Here is a 23,783-nt window from a genome sequence, read left to right on the forward strand (position 1 = left end):
TAAATGTCCATGCTGTTTAGCCAGCCGCATTAGCATGCTTACAGAAACTAGCGTTTTAGCCACATTGTTTTCATGTGAACAGAAACTAACGGTTTCACCTCACTGTACAGTCTATGTTACCAACAAGCAGAAGCACAATGTGCCGGAACTCTTTTCTGCGGATTGATTTGAAATGTTGGAGACCAGTTCGCTTCTGGTGTTGCTCATATTAGTGAAAGTTAACAACCTTTGTTGTGGGGTTGTCAAGGGGTTTTGACCAATCAAGGCTGATTTATCCTTCTGCGTCGAAATCGACGGCGAAGCCTACGCCAGGGGTCCACGTAGCTCCCGTACCTACACAGAGGCCTACGCACGTAGCTGACGTGCACCTCCTTCAAAATGTAACTACGTGTAGAATCGACGCAGACCGCAAGCCTCGTTATTGGTCAGCTCGGCGGCATTGTGTTTCCCGCATTTACAGCACTTCCGGGATCCCGGACATCGGCCGCATACTGGCCATGTATTTCATCTCCTCCTCTCCATTCTTCATGTAATCATGTCTGTATGATAAACAGCAACATGCTGAACTCTACAGCTGTAGATTAACATAACACGCTCTGAATCTCTGTGGAAAAGTAAGCAGAGATCGTAGCGGGGGCGGAAGCAGGCGACCGGCTATCAGAGAGACCACACTGCCCTCAAGCGTTTCAGCGGAGAATTGCTGCTCTTCACTGACACAACGAGGCACAAGTATGTGGTGCTCATGTCTGCGTCAGCCCCTGCTGCATGGGGGAGACGCAGAGGTATAAATCAGCCTTTACTCGGACAAAGTTTATTTGTGTTCAGTATTTCCAATATGGCACCCGCTGAAGATTGGCTTCAAAACAGCGCTCAGGAACAGATGGGTGAGGTCACAGTTACTGTGGCCATTTTTTATGCAGTCTGTGGTTAGCAGTCTACAGTATGTTGATATACTGTAATAATAATTATAATAATACATTTTATTCATATAGCGCTTTTCAAAAACTCAACCCACACTGCCCTCAAGCGTTTCAGTGGAGAATTGCTGCTCTTCATGGACACAACGACACACAAGTATGTGGTGCTCATGTCTGCGTCAGCCCCTGCTGCGAAGGGGAGACGCAGAGGTATAAATCAGCCTTCAGAATCAAGTATCTTACACAACCAGAAGATCACTAAGAAAGCCAGGTAATAATGAGTGTCAAAGTAGCTAGCTAGGAGATGTTGTGGCAGCTGCGTGATATAGATTACAATTTTGTATAGGACCTAGTACTGGAAAATAACACAGCATTCTACATCAGCTGTACCCAGTGTTAAATGCCATATAGCGAGTGCTAGCATGTTAAAATGCTTAACAATGATTGTGAGGACGAATAGTACTGTAGCATGCTAGCACTCTCATTGAGCCTGAAAAATATTGCCAATGTGGAAGTGCAGAAAACTGCCGTTCTGGAAGTGTCGACCAAATGCATGGAATCCTCATCAGGTCCCATGTGGAAAGTCAAATGGGCACTTTTTCAATAATTACACAGGTTTACAGTCTGGTTCAGAGAATGGTTTTGGTCCCAATAACTCATCTCTTTGTTTGTAAAAACATCACAGGGGGTGAGTTTTTTTGTATGAACCTAATCATGTTGATTATCTTGAGGCTGAGTTATGCATGCATTTATATAATAAGGGCACTGCTGAGTTCACTGACAGATGGGAAGGATGTTGCTGTTCGTCAGTAGGCTTCAGGGCTGCCTCAGCTCCACCTCTTTGCCTGTTTCTAGATTGAAAGAAAGTTAGGTTGAGTTTGAAGCTTGATACGAAAAATTCAACTGAACTTGATAGACATTTTTGAAGACATTTCACCTCTCCTCGGAAATGTTTCTTCAGTTCTAACCAGACTGATGGACAGAGCTAGAAAATGTAAGCCTCCAAGAGTCTTGAGTATGCTAATGGTTGTCACATGGGATTGTTAGCAGTGTTGTTGACTTAGTTGAGTCAGCATTTCCAAGATGGTGACCTCCATCACTGGGCTTTGTAACACTATCCATGACCTCACCCATCTGTTTCTGAAGCGCTGTTTTGAGGCCAATCGTCGACGGCAGCCATATTGCTGCTGTTGAGTGAGTGTGACGTAAAGAGGGGGAGTTTGAGCCTCCTAGCCAACAGCTGCAGTGTTCCCGCCTGTCAATCAAGTCAGCAGTGCCTCTCATTGGAAGACTCGTAATCTCAATATCTTTGAAAGTACCAAGTTATGAAAAAATTCACCCCCCATACAGTGTGTACCGATCGAGAAATGAGCTATCCAGACTACACTTGTCTTTTGTACCAGGCTGTAAACATGTTTATTTCTGCTGTAAAGATCGTCTTTTTTCAATTCAGGTGTATGTGACTTCCGGTACTTCCGGAGCCAGCCTCAAGCGGATCCTTGATGAACTGCAGTTTTTAGCATTTCCACATTGGACTCATATTTTAGACGGGAGGTTGCCGCTTGGTGATGTCACATTTTTTATACAGTCTATGATCTTATAATGTTGATATGAGCATTTAGATCTAGGCAACTGTGTGCAAGCTGTTTTCTCCTTCCCCTTGTCATTATGCCAAGCTTAACTAAGCTAAAGTGAGTGTCTGCTAGCTTATAGTATCATCAGTAAATAATTGAATTGGAATGTAAATATGAAACATGCTTATAGAGTGAACATTGCTTTTGCACATGATTCAGCTACTGAATTACCAGCAAAAAAAAGTATGGTGACTGTCACTGTATCTACTTTATTCTAGAGATGACTCAGTACATGAAACATTCATCTAGCCGGATTTCTAATGATGCTTTAAATCCAGGGTTCCCATACTTTTTAGTCCGCGGTGCCAGGAGCTGGAGAACACCTGTTTTCCTGAGGTGGTTAAATGTTGCTCACCGTCGAATGCAGGCACTAATTAGCCAAGAAGAAAATTGATGACATTTTAAATGTGCATGATTTTATCAAAAATGTAGCTACAATCTTTGTATATATCTTGACAATAATGGATAAAATACTAAATTATAAATTATTCTAAATTCTTATTGTACAAGTGTCTTGTAGTCCTACTTTGGAAACCACTGGTTTAAATGATAGTTTTACTTCTCTCAGCATCCTGTCGTCACCAGGTGTTCTCTTGTGTTCATGTGTTTTAATGTTGTTGTTGAGTCTGTGGGTGCATCTCAAAGCTCTTAACGTCCATGCTCGCGTCGTTCACTCGCATCTTAGCCCCTCCCACCAGAGATGCGAGGAAATGAAAGGAGAGGAGAGAGGAAACGAGGGCTGTTTCCGAAATCGCCTACTATACTAGCAGTATGTACTGATATGTCCAAAATTCAGTATGTAGTAAGTAGTATGTGAACAAGAGCAAAATCTGCAGTAAGCCAAAACTCCCCGGATGTCTACTGATTCGGGAAAATATCTAAGCATGCATCGGACCAGTCTGCCTCGCGTACTGTTTCCCATAATGCACAGCGCTCGTTCTGCTTTTTCTTTTTCCTTATTTTTTGACAGGAGGAAATCCGTTTTTGGGTGCTGTGAAAGTTATCAAATTACATATAAACTGCTTCCTATCTTTTTAAATCATAAATGGATGCTAAATAAACATTTTATTTATCGGCTTCGCCGTTGTTTACTTCCGCTTTCCGAAACCGGAAAGTCAGCGACGTCTGGCTCAGCATGCTGCATGACAGATCGAACAGAACAGTCATACTACATACTAAATTCAAACGCAGTATGTAGTAGGCAATACCTACTGCCTACTACATTAGTAAGTAGTATGTAGCAGGCCATTTCGGAAACAGCCGAGGAGATTTGTATTAAGAGAAATGAGACGTCCTTTACTCAGGAACGTCACGTGAAGCGACGTCGATTTGGGATGACGGCTTTAACAGCTGTTTGTGTCTGCACACACGTTCACTGTAATAACTCTGATAGATATAAACAGTAACAGAGCTCTGTCTCTGTGCTTTACCTGTTTAACACACACCTGCACATGAAGAGAATCTGCTCTCTGTTTATTCTGTCCTGAAGCATCACAGATCGATTCACTTTTAAAATGCTTCATTATTAAATTATTTATTACTTTAAGGGAAAATATAAATCATGCAACTCTTTTCAAACCCCATCCCCATTAATGATCAACCTCATATGAAAGGTTATTAACCTGACAGGCAATAAAAGAAGTGTTTTTACTAACAGACAAACTTTACCGCCAGACTTTAATTCTCTTCATGAATAAAACAAGAACAAACGGGGAAACTAACAGGAGAAATAACTGACCATGAATATGGGACGCAACTTAAAATGGCGGGTCAGTAACTACTGCCGATTTGAGCGAGGAGAGAGGAGACTGCAGTTAAGAGCTTTGAGATGCACCCTGTGCCTCTATTTTCTGTTTTTACATGCTTGATAAACAACCCCCCTTCAGGTATAATCAAGAGAAAACTGACCTTAAATGTTTTGCTCATGATTTTATGTCTCTGTGTCTCACCTGTCAGGTATCACCCGCACAGAGAGGGACAAAGGGACACTGTACGAGCTGACCTTCAGAGGGGAGTCCAGTCGTGAATTCAGACGCCTTGTCCTCTTCCGCCCATTTGGACCTCTGATGAAAGTGAGAAATGAGAGGGTGGACACCGTCAACATCCCGATCAACATCATCGTCCCGCTGTCCAGACGCACAGACAAGTTCAAACAGTTCATGAACAACTTCAGGTGAGACTTGATGATTGAACTTTTTCCTCAGACGATTGAATTCCTCAACCTCTTTGAAACTCATAATCAGAAAGTCAGACAAACTATGTGACATAAACAGAAGACTTTGAATTATTCAAGATGGCTCTCTGTGTCACACGTAACTAATTCAGGAAAATGCTATACTCTGTTATTGAAAACCAAGTTTCAACTCCAGTTTTACATTTTAATTGGCGAATGGAGAGAATGAACCAGACGGAGACAAGGAGGGAGAGATTAGAGGATGGGAAATTAACATCAGAGGGGCTATTTTTGTTGAAACATGCAATTAAAAATTTGAAACTGCATATGTTGTGTTATCAGTTAATTTATTTTGGTGCTGGTCAGCATAATTAGAACATAAACAAATCTGAGCGAGGTTTAAATGATTCAAACAAGAGCATAAATACAAAAGGCTTTCAGAAACCAGCTCACTTTTCACCACAAGGCGAATGAAAAGGTACATTTATGCTTTTTGATGTATATTTTTATAGATCACAATTACATGCAGGCTTGTCTGTGTGTGCGTGTGTGTGTGTGTGTGTGTGTGTGTGTGTTTGTGTGTGTGTGTGTGTGTGTGTGTGTGTGTGTGTGTGTGTGTGTGATAAAAGCATTAAATAAGACAAACAATTAGGGGCTGATTGGCAGCACAAAACCCATCAGCTCACAGTAAGATGTGCTTTTTTCAGCTCTGCTGTCTGTCACCATCAGTTCAGGAAACATCCTCCTTAGTGTCTGATTTATTGTGCTGCCGCTGCTGCTTATCACAGCTCTTTTTACATGATAAATCCTGCTTAGTAGCAGTGTTGCAGCCCATTAAAAAGCCCCCCTGGGCAGACTACCAGCAGCTGATATACAACGTGGCACAAAGTGTACTTACTTGAAAGAGTCGGCGAGTCGCTGAGCAAACATTTTACCCTCATCCATATTAAAGGTGTGCCAGGAGAAATTGCGTATGTGTGCGTGTTTAGGGGGTGATAACAGTGAGTAACTGCCTGTTTATAACATATTCTTTATTCACTTTCAGACTGGGAAATAACAGCACTTATGATGTACTGTGATATGTCTCCCTAGTGCAGAATAAGGAGATAAAATGTTCATTCAGACAAGCAAGCTAGAAAGATTTGCAGACAGGCACTCGGGACTTTAAAAAGGAAATACGGCCCTTTTATGACGACATAAGTTTGAGTCTTTTAGAAATCTATTTTGTGGTTCAAGCGACAAAATATCTCATCACACCCCAGACAATAGAAGTGTATTTACTTCTGTCAGTGCTGGCATTCAAAGAGCATCTTTAACACAACAGCATCTGTAATAACTAGGGATGCCTATAACCGATAATCATCTGAACCTGACGGCTAATACACAATGATTACCTACTATTTTTATTTCTGATTGCATTGTTATAGTTTAAATATTTAGCATACTCTCAGACTGTGAAGGTGTGTAGAGATCACATCGCACAGAGCATGAGGATAGGTCTGCAAAGTAGCCGGGACTTGGAATACTGTTCAAAATACACCATTTTGCCAAATTTAGCTTTGACTTTGGGTTGTCTCCTGGTACTTAAATAAAGTTCTCAAATCAGCACTACAGCAAAAGAGTTTTTTTTTCTCCCCTTGTTGCGATGATAACTTTTCGGTTGACTAAAAAGATTTGTCATGTTTAAACTTGAGGACTTCTTTACCTCGTCTCAGAATTCATGTGGCTCAGGTTTAGCAAAATGCAGTTGTGTTATTCTCCTTTAACACAGTGAAAAACATCCACACCGGTGACACCAGATTTACTGTTACACCAGCTTGTTGTGGCTGCTCTTCTTTTTCTTCTCTGTATATAAGGGCAGATAGAATACTGCCACCTATTGTGAATTTATAGGAATGTTAATAAGTAAATACATTTACTTATACTGGTTGTTTGTATCTGATACAATTTTATAATTGAAATAATAAATAATCAAATATTCCCTTTATCAGCTGATAATCTCTCAGAACAATTCTTATTGTGCATCCCCACAATATTAAGTCTACTCAGTGTCTTTTTTTTTTTTTGCATCTTTTGTATATCTTGTTGTGCGTTATGAGACATTTTTTCCCTCTTGTGCTTGTGGGGAAAATCCTGACACCTGGCATATGTGTGTCATGAGACAGGAGGTGAATTATCTTCAGCATGTGTGTGATATATTTGACATGTCTCCATCAAAGTGCCTGCAGGCATCTCCCAACTGGTCTCTCTGTGTTCTTTTTTGCGTATGATCTGTTTCTCTGCTAACAGTCAGAATGAGTACAACACAGATCATACCTGAAAATAAAGATTGTTTTAGTTTTTAATTCCACAGTAGGGGATTTTTCTGTTTTATTTATTAATCTTTATTAATCTGCCATTAAAGCTCCAGTATGGAGTTTTTAGCTGGTAATGAAACAGACTGAAATTCACATTGATGCATTTTTATGACCTACACAAGCAGATGAGAGCATCAGCAATAAGACAGACTATCTTGGCACTATAACTTTTAATGCCTGTAACCATTGTAGGGGGGGATAGGTGTAAGACCTGTTAATTGACAGCTGTAACAGTGAGTGATACATGTGAATTTGAAAAGAAAGCAGGATGAGATTATTCTTTAGAAAACATGATTAACAGATGTAGGACGAGATCAGCCAAAAGTTGATAGGTATAGCTTTGTCCACAGGGGGGCGCCAAAATCAACACACTGAAAGTTCCATAAAGGAGCTTTAATATCAGGAAATAAAGAAAAAAAGGAACATTATCCCATTCAAGATTTTAAGGTTGAACCTACTGTAAAGCAAAAAAAATTACTTCATTAGTTTTTTGTTTGATTTATTTTCCATTTTAAGATAAGATAAAATAATTAAAAATAAAGATAGATAAATAAAGCTAGGATACAATTTAGATATATACAATGTTACAATGGAATTTAGATTAAATAGCAGTAATTACAGGCAGTATTAAAAATGTTTCAGTAGTGACAGGTTGACATAAGGTGATTATGGTTAGTAATGACAGATTAAGCAATAAATAAAAATAATATGGGTATGTAATATGACTGTGAGTTGTAGTTAACTATGATAATGTAATAAGACATAATGTTATATAACAAAGATAATTATATAATACAATATATTATGCATTATAATGTCATCAGCAGTCAGAGAGTCAGTTCGGGATGAGATGATTGAGTGTGACAGACAATGCAGGGATGGTATGGATCTGTTCATGTGAGGGTGTGGGGGGGGGGGGGGGGGGGTCAATGGTCAGCCTGGTGCAGACTTACATATATAATATTTTCATTATAATTTTGAATGTTCTAATTATTTGGGTTAAATTTATTAAATTATTTAACCACTAAATATCCAAAATAAGAGAAAAAAGAACATTACATTCTTACAGATCCAAAGGGGTATCCTGTTTATCCTGTTGAAATTCAGATTTTACAAATTCTACAGTTTTAAATTCTAGGAAATTATTACATTTTTTGATTATAATATCCTAGATCTAAAGTTGCAAAAAATGTATAGGACCTTTTGTTTGAAGAATATCTTAAATTTATTGTGATATAAATCAGGGAAAGGCAGCAAATAACCACAGTCTAGAGCGAGATCCTGCTAAAGCTTGACATTTTTAGTTGTTTAAACTGTGTATCTGAGGGGTTGTTGGACTTCTCAATCTGCACTTGGGAGACTTAAACCTCCAAAACAAAGCCTTGTTTTCAAAAACCCTCATTTTTTCACAAGGCTCTTCCTTCCTGTAACCTCCTCCTCCTCCTTTCCACTTAGTGTGAGAGTGCTTTCATCCCTAATGTCCCTTCCTCCTTGTGTTTCTATGTATGTGTGTGTACAGGGAAGTGTGCGTGCGACAGGATGGCCGGGTCCATCTGACGGTGGTGTATTTTGGGAAGGAGCAGATGAGCGAAGTCCGCAGCACTCTGGAGAACACATCCAGGTGGGTGGGAAACACAGCCAAGATCTTTGAATGAGAGGCTGAGGGTAATTTACGAGACAAAAATGAACTCCACTGCAGTCGTGCGCCCGCTTTCAGAAGCAAACACTGCAGACACGTTTTTTTTTTTTTTTTTTTTTTTGCAAAAAACTCTCATCTCCATCAAATTTTGTATTCTGCCTCACCCCACATTCACACAGAAGCACACACATGCATACACCTCCTGGCTGGGCGTCCTGCCACAGCCACTCATCTGTCTGATGAATAATGGAGTAGCAGAGTGCCACCCACGCCGAGGAGCTGAGAGCCACCAGCCAACACAGATAAATTACATCAGGCCTGTGATCATCCCTGACTCACACTAAAACCTCTAACACAGACCTCGACACCCACACCTCCAAAGACGATCGCTGCCGGCCGATCCGGTCCTCTCCTGTGGAATGAGCTGCAGATTCTCCCCAGGGAGTTGCTATGGCGACGCTTGTCGATTCCCAGCCTCGAAGGTTTTTGTTTGGCCTTGAGTCAATTGGACGATCTGTCGTATCTCACAGCGTCTCTTTGTTTCTGGGTGTCTCTGCCCACTGCTGTCACTTAGAGGGAAGTGTGAGGATTAGAAGAAGGCAGTGTCTGATAGACTTGAGGAAAAGTTAAATACAGAAATGGCAAAACTAAAATCTGCAAATGCAAATATGCAAAAACAGAGCGGGCCCAGTCCAGGCACTTTGATCAGAGCTGTCCAGACCAAAATTATTAATTAATCTTTAAAGCTCTTGCAAGTCTTCTGCTAGTTATGAAACAGACTGAAATTTACAGTGATGGAGGTACATTAGGGACACTGGTGGTTTTGAACAAAGAAGAAGGGATAGATTTACATTTGATGTCTTCAAAGATGGTCGATGCATCTCTATTTCAAACTGAAGCCATTATCCCTCCACTAACTGGCACTGACATATTGCACTGGTGATGTCATTTGGAGCCAAAGCCTTCACAGTCAGAATCATCCTGTGGCGTGACTTCCCACCCCTTCCACTGACCAAAACACATTTTATCTCACTGATTAAATCAGCAAAGATTCCTCAGATTGTCAGCAGAACAGATTCTTGTGTCACTTTGAAGTAGACACTCGTGGTCATGGAAGTTCAAAGACCCTTGCATTAGTGTTAGCTCCACCCTTACTCTGCTGATCTGGTGTTCACAGTGCCCCAGAAGCTGCGTTTGTCAACAGAGCTGTCAACCGAGCATTAAACCCCCTTTTTAAGGCTTTAAAAAACTAGACTTCTACAAAAAAAAAATAACAATTTGGACATAAATTAGAATTCCTTTAAGGACAGAAACTGTGACTCACAAAAATGTGTGTTTTTTTATTTATTTTTTTTAACTTTTTATTTGCCTTTTTCCAATATTGACAAACATAATGCACAACAAATACACAAAACATACACACACAAACATGAATATAGTAAGGGGCTCCTTCTCAATATCTATATTGTTGTTTTATGAAGTCTTTTCCGCACAGCAGGTATCACCACCTGTCTTTCTATTCTGTCATTTATTCCAGCGTTGATCATGGGTCCGTGCTTTAGTCCGCAGGTAATGTGTCAGTTTTTTCATGGAATATATTTCTTCCACTATAGCCGACCACTGTGCTGGAATCAAGATTTTAAAAATGTAGATATCTTCTTTAGGGATCAAGTCATTAGGGATCATGCCCAGATACACAATCCATGGGTCTCTGGGGATCTTGTAACACAGAATATCTTCCAAACACCTAATAACACTATCCCAGAATGTTTTCAATTTTACACACAACCAGAAAATATGTGATTGACATTCAGCTGACCACATTGTCTCCAACATTGCTGCTGAGTACCAAGTTGCTTGTTTTTAATTTTGGGTGTGACAAAAATGTTTTTTTACATGTATTTTGATTTTATAGTTTCACCCATGTCCCATCTGTTTATATGGAGAAGGCGAGCTTTACGACCTATCAATCAATCTTTATTTGTATAGTGCAAAATTACAACAAACGTTATTTCAAGACGCTTTTTACAAGCATAGCCTGTCTGGACCGTACTCTATGTTAAATTATTAACAAAGACCCAACATCAAGACAGGATACGATCCAGTCCCCTCTTACTGACAGGGCTCGATCTTATCTCATCTTAATCTGCCATGAGCATTGCACCTTGCAGTATTTAGCTAGATACAGCGGCAAGGAAGAACTTCCTTTTAACAGGCAGAAACCTCGAGTAGAACCAGACTCATGTTAGACAGCCATCTGCCTAGCCCTAGTCTGCAGCCAGTCACCAGGGAGGATTATAAAAGATTTGGCTTCACCTTTGACATGTCATCCATCATTTAACACTCTGTCTCTGAGAAAGAGAAACACTGATACTGTAATGTTATAGCTGCTGTATGGCAGTGAGCTAAGATCAGGCGTTATCATGAGAACAGTTATTCAAGCAGATTTCAGAATTGTGTGTAAAAAAATCATTAATCATGACAAAATTCAGAGAGTTGTCAAACTGCACCTTTCATGATATCATAATAGGATTGATTAATTTAGCGAGAGTATGCAGTAGCCGTTTAAAGTTGGACATTTTGATGCTTTGTTGGCTCGATTTTGATCATTAAAAATCTGTCTGGATCCTGAGAGACCATCTGATGACAACGTTTAGGCAGTTTGGCGGCCAGAAGCTGAGGATATGGGTTCAATTTGTTCAACAGTCTTTAAGAAAAACAGGACGATGGACTGCATAAATCCTGCCAACTAAAAGCTTGTGAGTAGTTCTTCTAAATCAGCCCTTTTTTGGAGCAAAGCTGTAGTGCGTAAGACTGATTTGTGTGATTGATATGGTTTCAAACTGTATATTCCTGCTGCAGCACCACCATCAGGACCATTATCCTGCAAAGCCAGTCAAGGAAGCTTTGTAAGAGAAACTTTGTTAATTAAAAACAGTTGGAGCAGAAGTTTGTTAAAGGACAGTGGGTGAGTGGAGGGATCCTGAAAACTCTCCTCTAATCTCTCTCCCTGAGCAGCAGATCAGCCTTGAACTCTTAAAAAGCATTTTGTATTCCTCTCACGGTGCACATGATGCATTCTGCAGTTATGTAGCAGCTTATCTGGGTGTTAATCAGGGCTTGTAATCAACTCTGTTCTCCTCTTTGCTTTATCTTGCTTTCAGGCTGTGATTGAAATGAATGTGAATCATCATCGGAGATAGCTACCTGTGGTGCAATCATCCTGGACGCAGACACGCACACACATACAGCGCACTTGTAGAACTCGTCTCACACAGGAAGATGAACGAATGTGTGCAAGGGCAATTTGGCTGCAACTGAGAACTATTACTCTTTATTGAGTCATCAGTAATTTGTTTTGATGAATGCACTTATTCTTTCTATACATGTGGAAAATAGCTGGGATTGAACAGGTGTCTGATATTGTTGGCAGATTTTGAACTCTCCTCCTTGCACTTTTATTCCATTCCTACCGCATCAATTACAGTCATACTGCATGTGTTCAAACAACTGCAACACTGTGAAAGCCTTCCAGAAACAACTGTCTGAAAACGTGCCAGGTATCAGTGACTAAAGTATGAACTAGTTCCTTTTTGAGCATAGCACAGCCCAGAGGCACCGTGGAGCTCTGAACTCATGCCAGTAATAACGAGCTAACATGCTCAGAGTGGGGATTAAAACATGCTATTGTTTAGCAAGTATAATGTGCACCATGTGTGCAGTCTTTCTGAAGCCTGCTAGCTTGCCAGCACTTGTTAGCAATAGATACAAAGCAAAGCTAAGACTGATTGGAAAAAAACTGTTTAGGTCTGAGTAGCTCATTTCTCTATCGGCACACACTGTATGTGGGGTGAATTTGTTTTATAACTCTATATTTTCGAAGGCCCGCCTCTTTACCTCACACTAAAGCCTGATTTATACTTCTGCTTCGAACCAACAGCGTACCCTACGCCGGGGGTCCGCGTAGTTCCCGTACCTACGCCGAGGCATACATACGTAGCAGACGTGAACCTCCTCCAAAATGTAACTACTCAATGGCTGTTTCCGAAATCGCCTACTATACTAGCAGTACGTACTGATATGTCCAAAATTCAGTATGTAGTAAGTAGTATGTGAACAAGAGCAAAATCTGCAGTATGCCAAAACTCCCCGGATGTCTACTGATTCGGGAAAATATCTCAGTGTGCATCGGACCAGTCTGCCTCGCGTACTGTTTCCCATAATGCACAGCGCTCGTTCTGCTTTTTCTTTTTCCTCATTTTTTGACGGGAGGAAATCCGTTTTTGGGTGCTGTGAAAGTTATCAAATTACATATAAACCATTTCCTAACTTTTTAAATCATAAATGGATGCTAAATAAGCATTTTATTTATCGGCTTCGCCGTTGTTTACTTCCGCTTTCCGAAACCGGAAATCCAGCGAAGTCTGGCTCAGCATGCTGCATGACAGATCGGACAGAACAGTCATACTACATACTAAATTCAAACGCAGTATGTAGTAGGCAATACCTACTGCCTACTACATTAGTAAGTAGTATGTAGCAGGCCGTTTCGGAAACAGCCATCGACGCACAAGTATGTGGTGCTAATGTCTGCGTCAGCCCCTGCTGCATAGGGGAGACGCAGAAGTATAAATCAGCCTTTACTCGGACAAAGTTTGTTTGTGTTCAGTATTTCCAATATGGCACCCGCTGAAGATTGGCTTCAAAACAGCGCTCAGGAACAGATGGGTGAGGTCACAGTTACTGTGGCCATTTTTTATGCAGTCTGTGGTTAGCAGTCTACAGTATGTTGATATACTGTAATAATAATTATGATAATACATTTTATTCATATAGTTTTTTTCAAAAACTCAAAGACACTGTACAATTGTTAAAATCAATACAAGCAAAAAACAAATAACACAGATCAAACAAAACAACAGTACAATCACAAATTAAAAGCTAACTTAAAAAGGTGAGTTTTTAAAAGAGATTTGAAAGCTGGAGGGTCAGAGCAGTTTTGGATATGGGAGGGGAGTGAGTTCCAGAGGGTGGGGGCGGCTACTGAGAAGGCTCTGTCCCCCCAGGTTCGGTGCTTGGTTCTGTGAGGTGGAGAGGTTGGCGTGTGAGGAGCGCAGGTTACGGGAAGGAGTGTGATGGTGAAGGAGGTCAGTGATGTAGGAAGGGGCCTGGTGGTGGAATGCTTTGTGGGTGAGGAGGAGGACTTTAAACTGTATGCGGTAGGGGACGGGGAGCCAATGAAGATGTTGGAGGACGGGGGTGATGTCACGGGAGCGGGTGCAGGTGAGGAGGCGTGCAGCAGAGTACACTGTACAAGACTGGCAACAGAAGGTAGTGGTAGTGATAATAGCAGCAGAGTTAAAAGTTGTGACGTTTTCCTACTTTTTGTTTTATGGTTTGTCAACTACAACTTTTTAACAAATAAGCAACCCCCCCCTACTTCCATTTAGTGCCCTGCTCACCCTGTTGAGATTCTAATATGCATAACCAATCACTCACTATTCATTATCTGATACTTTATCCTCAAAAACAAGTCCAAACACTTACAGAGCAGTTAAGAAAGGTTGAAATCACTGTTACTCTCAATAGCTCGAATTGGTTCACATAACAACACAGTTTAAGTGCAAGTACACTAACACACTCACACACCTTCACTCACAAACCACTCGATATCTGTTCCCAGCAGTGACGGCATCATTACAGGCTGATACGATTCTACGCTGCCCTTCCTACAAATTAAATTCACCTCCAGCAAGTGGTTTGATTCGTCTCAGCTCCCAAACATCCTCCTGCTATTTGTCCTTTTTTCAGTCACAAGCGGCAACATACCCTGCTTTAGTGAACTGTTGTCCTCGCTTAAACTACCTGCATAAAAATACAATCACATAGATTCAGGAGCTATTACAAACCACTTGAAGCTGATTTTCCTGAGTCTAGTAGGATTTGACTCTCATACATCTATTTTTCAAGAATCAAATGAGGGTTGAGAATCCTTGAATTTTATAACAGGTGCTAATTATTTTGGTTTATATCAAATGCCAAAGAGGTTGTACTGTAACTGAAGCCAAAGAAGCAGAATGGAGAAAAAGCAATGCTCCAGAAAATAGGAGCCTCCCTTTCCAAGGCTTCTGCCAGACACCAGGGATGTCTTTTAAAATAGATGGGATCAGCTGCTGAAGTTTCAAGTATTACGCTTACACATCCACACTTCAAAGCCTGAACTCGGGATCAAACCATCGGGGGGCATGTACGTCTCTGAGCCCTACATGCTCAGGAATAATGATTCAGAGCAAGGTTAGATAAAGAGGAAGAGATGCAACGAAGGGGAGCCAGGAAAAGGAGATACCAGTCGATACGTGGGAATGGAATCCGTGTTTCAGACTCAGGGGAGAGACGATGGCTGAAGGGGAACAAAGAGAAGGGAAGTTGGAGCAAAAGGTGCAAAGATAAGATGAGAGAAGTCTTGAGAAAGGACAGTTTTTGCGGAGGTGGAAGAAGAACATCAACAAGGATATCAAAGGAAGTAGTGGGTTTTGATGAAAGAGGAGGGATCAGAAATTTAGACAGATAAAGACACAAAGGATGAGATCACTCTATCACTCCTTCAGCTCCAGCAGCATTTACCTCATCTTTCCCTTGCACCATCCTCCCGACAGACGCCTCTATAAGCCTTTAATTTTATTGTGGCGTTTCTTTCAGTTCACAGACAGGTCAACAACACTCTGAAGAGCCTCTGACAGCTCTGAAGAAATATAAGGAAAACCAGGGAAAAAAATCATGAGTGGATGGAGAGATAAACACATCATGGAGGAGATCTGAAAGCTGTCCATTATTCATCTTAAAGAAAGGGAGTGTGCACAAATTACTCACTGCTGATAACTCGTGTAGCTGTCTTGCCGGAGGGCTGAGCCTGAGAGTCACAACAAGTCTACATTTTTTATGGCTCGCACTTACCTCTCCATTACATGCACAGACTGCTGATTCCCCGGCTCACTGTAAAGCACAAGCCCTTCTTTTTTTTCCTCTACACAAAAGCCCAGAGAGAATACAGCAGCCTGCCTGCTCTGTAAACAACAGACAAGATGAAAGACGGAGAGGCAGGAAGATTGACTTGCTCAAAATCGATTGCAGGTATTAAAAAAGAATCTAAGGCAAAAGAGAGCTAAGTTTGGCTGCATGAAGAGATGTTGAAGAAGTGAAAGCAGTTTTCCCCATTATTTCAAATGAGGCAGTCATACTTACAGTAAAGGCCTATTAATGCAATTATTTAATGCAGCAATAATGACAAGAGTTTGTCATTATTAATTTCATATGGGGCATGAGGGATTGCTCTGTTAAGCACCAGGCAAAGCATGAATGATCAGCAATGCTAAAAATGCTCATTCACCCATTTATTAAGGGATAAAATATGAAACTTTAAGCAAATGAGAAAAAAAACGCCTTGGAACTGAGCAATAATTGGCAGAAAAAAACTGCAAAAACTGACATGTTGGTGTGACAGGGAGTTAAATGTTAACCTGTGGTGGATCTTGAAGAGGAGATATTGGCTCTCCTGTCTACCATTCCTCTTTACAGGAAGACAAAAGTAAAGGCACTGCTTAATTAGTACAACATCAAGTAATTATAGGAGCAAGTGCAGTTTGCTTTATTTGCTCAATCATTGCTAATGAGAGAGCTGCTCGCCAGCTTGTGAGGTGCTGACACTGTGAGGAGAGGGACGGGGTGAAGGCAACGTTTGACAGTTTGTTTGCTTACAGCGTAGCCCTGCACTTAACTCCTGACAAATTTCAGGTCATTTTCAGGAGGTGAACACAAATTGGCAAATTTTCCACACGACTTGTCCAACTTTTTTCTTGTCAGCCCCTTCATAAAATTCCTGAAGTCAAGGTGAGCAGACGTGTGAACACAGCAGAAAATTGCGCATTTAGTTACCCACACAATTATTACGGACGTGCTGGACTCCAGCTGCAACAGCTACTATTACTACTACTACTACTACTACTACTACTATCCATCTCATCACTATCATCACTCTCTCTCTCTCTCTCTCTCTCTCTCTCTCTCTCTCTCTCTCTCTTTTTTTCTCCTCTATCACTCTTTCCCACCCCCACAACTCGGTCAAGGCAAGTGGCTGTCTAACAAGAGTCTGACAAATCATATTTTCATATCAGGTGTAAACTGGGTTGAAATTCAACCTGATCAATAATCTCTGCCCCAAATCCACGAACAGGGTAACAAATTTTACTCAAAACCACAAACGAAGCTCAATGTGAAAGACAAACAGTCAGAGAACAACAAGCCAGTAGGATTCATCCTTTGAGGACTACCATATTTGTACAAAATGTGATGGCAATCTGTGAAATGGTTGTTGAAATATTTCAATGGGGTTTGATGTGGTGGGCAGACAAACAGACTAAAGCTGCCTGCCTCAGCCCCATGTTGCTAGTGAGGCTAAGCAGCAACAATACTTCCCTGGTGTCTCAGAAACATGTTTAGACTGAAAAGAAGCCTGAATATGGTCACGTAGGGGAGCTTACAGGCAGGAATTTTCACTTTCACTAAGCACCATATCTGCAGTCAGTCCTCCAGCTATATCCACATGCAAACAAATAAATACAACGGTTACACTGAGGCACAGTTTCACAAAGAAAGAGAAGAGAAAATCTGGTCTCGGCTCCCTGTCCTCAGCAGAACTAACAGGATCAGGCCTGCTGCTGAGACACAACATGACAGCTCTTTACAGGATTCTCACTCTGACACACTTTCAACAATTTAGTCTGTACAAGGTACCAGCCATCACGCCCACAGTAAACAAATTGACTATTTTAAGCCATAATAGGGGTGCTGATGCCTGTGGGGAAGACGGGAGAAAAACAGCCAAATATAAAAAGTAATTTAGAAAACAAGGGTACTGCAGGGTTCAAGAGGAGTTTTTCACGAGAAGACAATAATGATGCTTGTGTCTATATTTTTGGCCATATTAGAGACTCAGGAAATAGGTACGTGGACAAATAAACATTGCAGAATAATTTATAGAGGTAATATGATCAGGCCAGCACACACAGCACTTTGAATAATAGATCAACGGTGGCTCTCAGGGACAATTCCCCTAAATAATGTTGGTAATCAGGAAAACATCACAACCATAAAGCTGCTTATGAATTATTACTCATCTGACATCTCTAAAGTTATAAATACACACAGCAGAATAATGTAATTATAGAAGGAGATTCAGAAATGAAGTGAAACTGTAAGCTAATTACGAAGCTGCTTCTGATGTGAAAGTGTTTTTTCTAGCTTAGCATGAAGCCTGGAAAAGTAAGAAAATACACTTTAAAAAAAAACATGCAAATCTTACTCATTAACACATTAGTTATCAGTGACTTGCTTGTTATTTTTTTGTACCTTGAAATAGAGTGAGGACTACGCTTATAAGTGTTACTTCAGTTGAGTGTGCCTCCAAAGGGAAATAAATTGCTACAGTAAAATATAATGGGTGGTATTGTTGAGAGCTTAGACACATACCTACACACAAGTACACACAAGTTTGCAAATTTTTTTCGCCTACCTGTTCCAAAATGTAAAAGACGGCTCCTTGAATGAAAAGGTTTCAGTTTTGGACCTGTACTTCTTTTATTTGGAAGTTAGTTGGACACTATCTTCACTAAAGCAACTCACTGGTTAGCTTGTTTGCTACAACCAGGGAGGTAAAGCTAGCTCACATCTGTGTGAAGGTATGATGTAAAACAGTCCGCACACCAGCACTTGGAAAGCTTACCAAATGTTTGTGTGATACATGATACAAAAAAACATAAAACTACAATTGGTCGTCTCTAAATTATTTGATTTCAAAGCTTTGAAGATGCTAGTAGGCTATTTTTATTTTGCCATGTTAGTTAGTGTGTTTACCTTTACAAAGAACTGTAATTTAAAATCAGCTGGAGAGAGGTGGACAGACTTCTGCCAAGCCAACCCACTACCAGCTTTAGCTAGCGATTAGCTACTTAGCTTAGAGCCTAATAAAAACAGAGTGTAAAGGGCCAGCTTTAATCTGTGTAAATGTAACAGTATCTGTGTAACAGAACTTAAAAATTCCCCATATCCTTTGTTTTACTCATTAAATACATCGGCAGAAACGTACAGAGATACAAATAGTAGTTTGATTCAAGACAAAGATTGAATCTGAATTATGTATAATTAGCTGTAGAAGTTTTTGGTAGGTGATGGGACTTCAACCAAGCTATTCTCCCTCATTTTGAGTTTTCTGCAAAGCTAAGCCAACCCACTACCAGCTTTAGCTAGCTAGTAGCTACTTAGCTGAGCTTGTATAGTAGCACTTAAAACTGAGAGAAAAAGACAGCTGTAATCTGTTTAAATGTTACAAAATCTGCATAACAGCACTTCAAATATCACACTAATACTGTTTTACTTATTAAATACAATGTCAGAAACATACAGAGATAAAAAAAAATAGTAGCTTTTATTTTGATTTTACATCTTAAACAACACATAGAGTTAATTTGGAAGCTTTAAAGATGCTAGTAGGCACACTTTTGTTGGAGTTTGCTTAACTTTAAAACAGTACTGAAATGTAAAAACAGGTCAAGAGTTTCTTGTATGTGGAGAGACTTCTGCTTAGCTGTTTACCCTAATTTTGAGTTAAGTTAAGCTAAATTGCTACTGACTGTAGCAATCTGAAGTCCAGAAGTGTTTATTCCTTTCAAGCAAAGGCATAAAACATACTTTTATCTTATTTTGTTTATTTTTAGGGAATCAATGTATTCATCGCGTTTATAAAGTTTAGCTTTCTCTTTCAGACAAAAGTGCTCACCGCCCCATTAAAGTTGAGACTGAATCAACATGTGATAGCTAGCTGCTATTGCATTAACATTGTTTGAGACAAACAGAGCCATTGTGCTCTGGTTCTACCATCTGTGGACAGTTTAGTGCCAGCGGGTGGGTCAGCCTCTCCTGGGACTCTCTGTAGACTGTAACAGATCGACTCTGTTTGGATTCATAAACTGTAGACAGACAGACAGGAGGTCTGGACTCTGTTTGCAGACGTATCAACCAACAGAGCACAAAAACATGTTGATTGGCAAATTGTAATAGTTCCATTTCACTGGAAGTTGTTTTCAGACAGAGCTGTTAATGCTAATGAGTCGGGTCATATTTTATTGCTTTTGGAAGGATTATGACTTTTTCATTGAAAAAGCTAAAATAATGCAATTAAGCTATTGATTTTCACACAGCTTTTACATACACATGAATAGAAATTGACTGACATCCACTCACACACAACAGTGAAATGGAAAAGCATGATTCAAGCTGCCTCTGGCACAAACAAACCAACCATGTTTCCTTTGGTCATCCTGTTTTTCGTCCTCTGCCTACCTGCTCTGTTTTACTGTTTCACATGTGTTAAGTCATCCAGAGTCACATGGATGGAGTAGGAGGTCAGATCCTTTTTTCTGCCTTTAACAGAAAAACAGTCTTCTGTGACCGAGTTAGATGAAAGTATGAGTGTGCATGTGAGTCTGTGCATGCATGAGCAACGGATTAGTCACTTACAGCGTGAATTGTTGCGGTTTGGTGGGGGAAAAAAAGCCACAGCTGTGAACATGTGAATCCAGCTGTTAGTCTCAATGCTCACCACATCCTCACAAAACTTTATGCCTGTGATGGAAGCAGCTTTGCAGTCCTGAGCAATTAATATCTGATTCCAGTAAAATATTGTACAACCAGAATCCAAGAGAAAATGAAAGCTGTGCTGATGTGAACCAGAGGATTTGTGAGGTCATTATGTTGTAATCTTTAGTTGGGAAATATTAAAGGCAGAAAACAGAGGATAATAGGGACAGATTAACCCGGGAGGGAAGCCTGGGGCAAAATTGCACAGTTGTTGGCCTCTATTGACCCTCCTCTGTGGCCTTTAAGTAACCGTTAAATACAGCGCATTTGGCAGCTTCGTGAGTCCTTGAAACCAACCCGTTCTCTGAGAATAATCTGTCTGCTTGTGTGCCATGTTGTTATTTTTTGGTAATTTGATTTAATGGAAGTGTATTGAGGAAAGGCACCATTTGAGGACAACATCAACTGCTATAATAATGACTTTTAATTGGAATTTTGCACTGACGATTTCAATTAACGTTTTATTGTACTTCAGTTAGACATATGCCTGAACAAAGTTATTGAATCCTTTGATAAATGTGCCACAAAAATAATTGCATCAGTGTTCATCTAAGGCACTGGACCTCTTTCCCCTTTTTCTTAGCAGTTAAAACAGCTTCAGGAGAAGACTCTGGTGCAGCTGCCAGTAAATCAGCATGCAGATCATGATGATGTATTTGCGGCAGATTGGCACAATAAGATTTCATAGCTGAGGTGCACAATGGGCTCACAGGTCCTCATTCCTTCCACACCTGCAAGATTACCTGTTGAATATTTGCTTTACATATTCAATTCATTAAATTTATGTGTATGTCCCCTGGGGCAATTTTATGGCCAAAGGGCAGTGGTGTAAAGACGATGACATAACAATGAATCAATTCATCACCCTGATTCATCTTTTTCAGTATCCTTTTTAATCATCTTGTGATTTCAGTTACTAATTCTCATTTTACTGTATCTCCTTTTTCAAATTCATCCTGATCAGGCTTATGGCCTTTAAATGAGAAACACTTTCATTGCTAACGGGAGGAAATGGGTTAATTTTGTGACCCTCCATAGACTGGATTTTATTTTCACTGCTTATTAGTTTTATTGTATGTTTTAAGTAAAGAAAAGACTACTCCCTTGTTGTACATGATTTGCTTTTAGTTTCTGTTATGTTATTTTAATTCCGTTGCTATATATGTGATTTTGAAATTATGATTTCAAAGCTTATGTGGAGAATGTAGAGATTATGTATATACCATGGAAGTGTTTAATGCAAAAATGTCAATAAAAAAAAATAAAAAATGAGAAACACTTTGCAAAAAGCATATGGAGGGGAGCAAAGTTTTTTCAAACACAAAGATATTTCAAGGTGTTTTACATAAGCCATAAAAAAAACGTTTTTGAAAAAAAAAAAAAAGGACAAGAGAGAAAATTTAAAATTAAAATAGCTTTTTCTGAGGCAAAGAAACAGTAGAGATTTTAAATAGGTTATGATATAAATTAGAAGAATGGAAAATAATCTATTACAGTATGAAAATATCTGAAAACATTATTAACTTAAAAACTACAGTATATTTAATTTATTTTTATTTATGTATTTGTTTATTTCTTCTTGCAATTGTATGGATGAATGCATGACCCTGTGTCACCCCGCTTTATTTTACTTATTTGTTCTCAGTCATTATATTTAATTTCATATTATTTCTATAACACGGCCATGGTGATGTGTAAATAGTTTGTGTCAGATGGCAATGTCATCTGATGGGAAAAAAATATCAAAAAAGAACTAAAAACAAAAGAAAATAGAGTATGTGATGCATTTGACATAGAGTGGTCTAGACCTGCTATGTTTGTAAAATCATCTTGAGATAATGTTTGTTGTGATTTGGAGCTATACAAATAAAGATTTAAAGATTGATTGATTGATTGATTGATTGATTGATTGATTGATTGATTGATTGATTGATTGATTGATTGAAGTACAGAATTATCAGAATAATGATTATATTATATGATGTTATACAGACCCTATACAGAGGCTAGAGTCTTTGAAGAGGACAGCCAGGGTTTGATTCCAACTTGTGGCCCTTAACCCCCACAGTTCATTCCTCACTCTCTCCTTATTTTCCTACTCTACCACCGTCCTGTCTCTCCAAATAAAGGGAAAATAGCCCCAAAATCAATTGTGAAAAACAAAAGCAATGCTCTCAGTTTCTCAGTCTAACCACCATCTTTCTCTGTGTGTCTCCGCAGGGAGGTGAATTTTAAGAACTACACTCTGCTGCAGTTGGATGAGGAGTTTTCTCGGGGACGTGGTCTTGATGTCGGGGCCCGGGCTTGGAAGGGAGGCAATGTTTTGCTTTTTTTCTGCGACGTGGACATATACTTCACCGCTGACTTCCTCAACACCTGCAGACTCAACACACAGCCTGGTTAGACACACACACACACACACACACACACACACACACACACACACACACACACACACACACACACACACACACACACACACACACACACACACACACACACACACACACAGAGCCTGGTTGTAATTAGAAAGATTGACAGGATTAATTAAAATTATAGTTATCTCAGTTGAATATATGATGTCAAGAGATCTTCATATACGCTTGAGTGCATGTAGATGGATTATGTGCAATCATAGACTTGTAATTTTAATTAAGGATAGTCAAATAATACCTTTTACATTTCAAAATCCTCCACAAATACAAATTTGAAGATTTCCATAACTCCTTTGTAAATATGAGATAGGATCACAGTGTGTCAGTGCGCCAGTTCCCCCCACAGTCTAAGCCTATAGCAGCATAACTAAGAGCTGGTCCAAGCCTGAGCTCTTTAAGATATGAGGGTGCCTGATCATTAAGGGCTTTGTAGGTCAGAAGAATGATTTTAATTTGTATTCATTGAACTTTTCAATACTACAAACTTCCATTTTTGTTTATGAATGTTTTATCAGGGAGTCAAATGTGTGTTTTATTAAGTTGAAGTACCCGGCTCCCCGGTGCCAAAAATACATCACCAGCAAAAGGCAGTATCTTGGCTTCACTTTTTTGCACTGGGCAGAGATGGAAGCATTGCCATCCATTATTATTATACAGTCAATGATGTAGAGATGCTAAGTGAAACTTGTAAACTGTTAAAAGGCTTCAAAAGAAAATCATTCCCTTGTCTGACAGCACTGCCTTGCTTCCTCTCAGGTAAAAAGGTCTTCTACCCGGTCCTATTCAGCCAGTACAACCCAACTCTGATCTATGGAAGTCCTGAACACATCCCACCTGTGGAGCAACAGCTGGTAAGAAACACCAATCAAATCTATCCTCTCCTTATTCTCCCTCTTTAAGCGTTCTGCAAGCCGAAATGGAAAATACCACACTTAGT

The 23,783-nt window shown here is 39.9% G+C and overlaps 1 protein-coding gene across 2 annotated transcripts in view; it reads left to right on the forward strand.

The window, feature by feature from the left end:
* The window catches only part of csgalnact1a (chondroitin sulfate N-acetylgalactosaminyltransferase 1a), a 57,041-nt gene that overhangs the window by 27,991 nt on the left and 5,267 nt on the right, over positions 1–23,783 (forward strand). For both annotated transcript variants that reach the window (XM_034708910.1, XM_034708911.1), the window contains exons 3-6: positions 4,508–4,724; positions 8,601–8,702; positions 22,632–22,810; positions 23,603–23,697. In XM_034708910.1, the coding sequence (XP_034564801.1) occupies positions 4,508–4,724; positions 8,601–8,702; positions 22,632–22,810; positions 23,603–23,697 (593 nt within the window). The remainder of the gene's footprint in view (positions 1–4,507; positions 4,725–8,600; positions 8,703–22,631; positions 22,811–23,602; positions 23,698–23,783) is intronic.

The sequence above is a fragment of the Notolabrus celidotus genome, chromosome 19, assembly GCF_009762535.1.
Source record: "Notolabrus celidotus isolate fNotCel1 chromosome 19, fNotCel1.pri, whole genome shotgun sequence".
NCBI classification, from domain to species: Eukaryota; Metazoa; Chordata; class Actinopteri; order Labriformes; family Labridae; genus Notolabrus; species Notolabrus celidotus.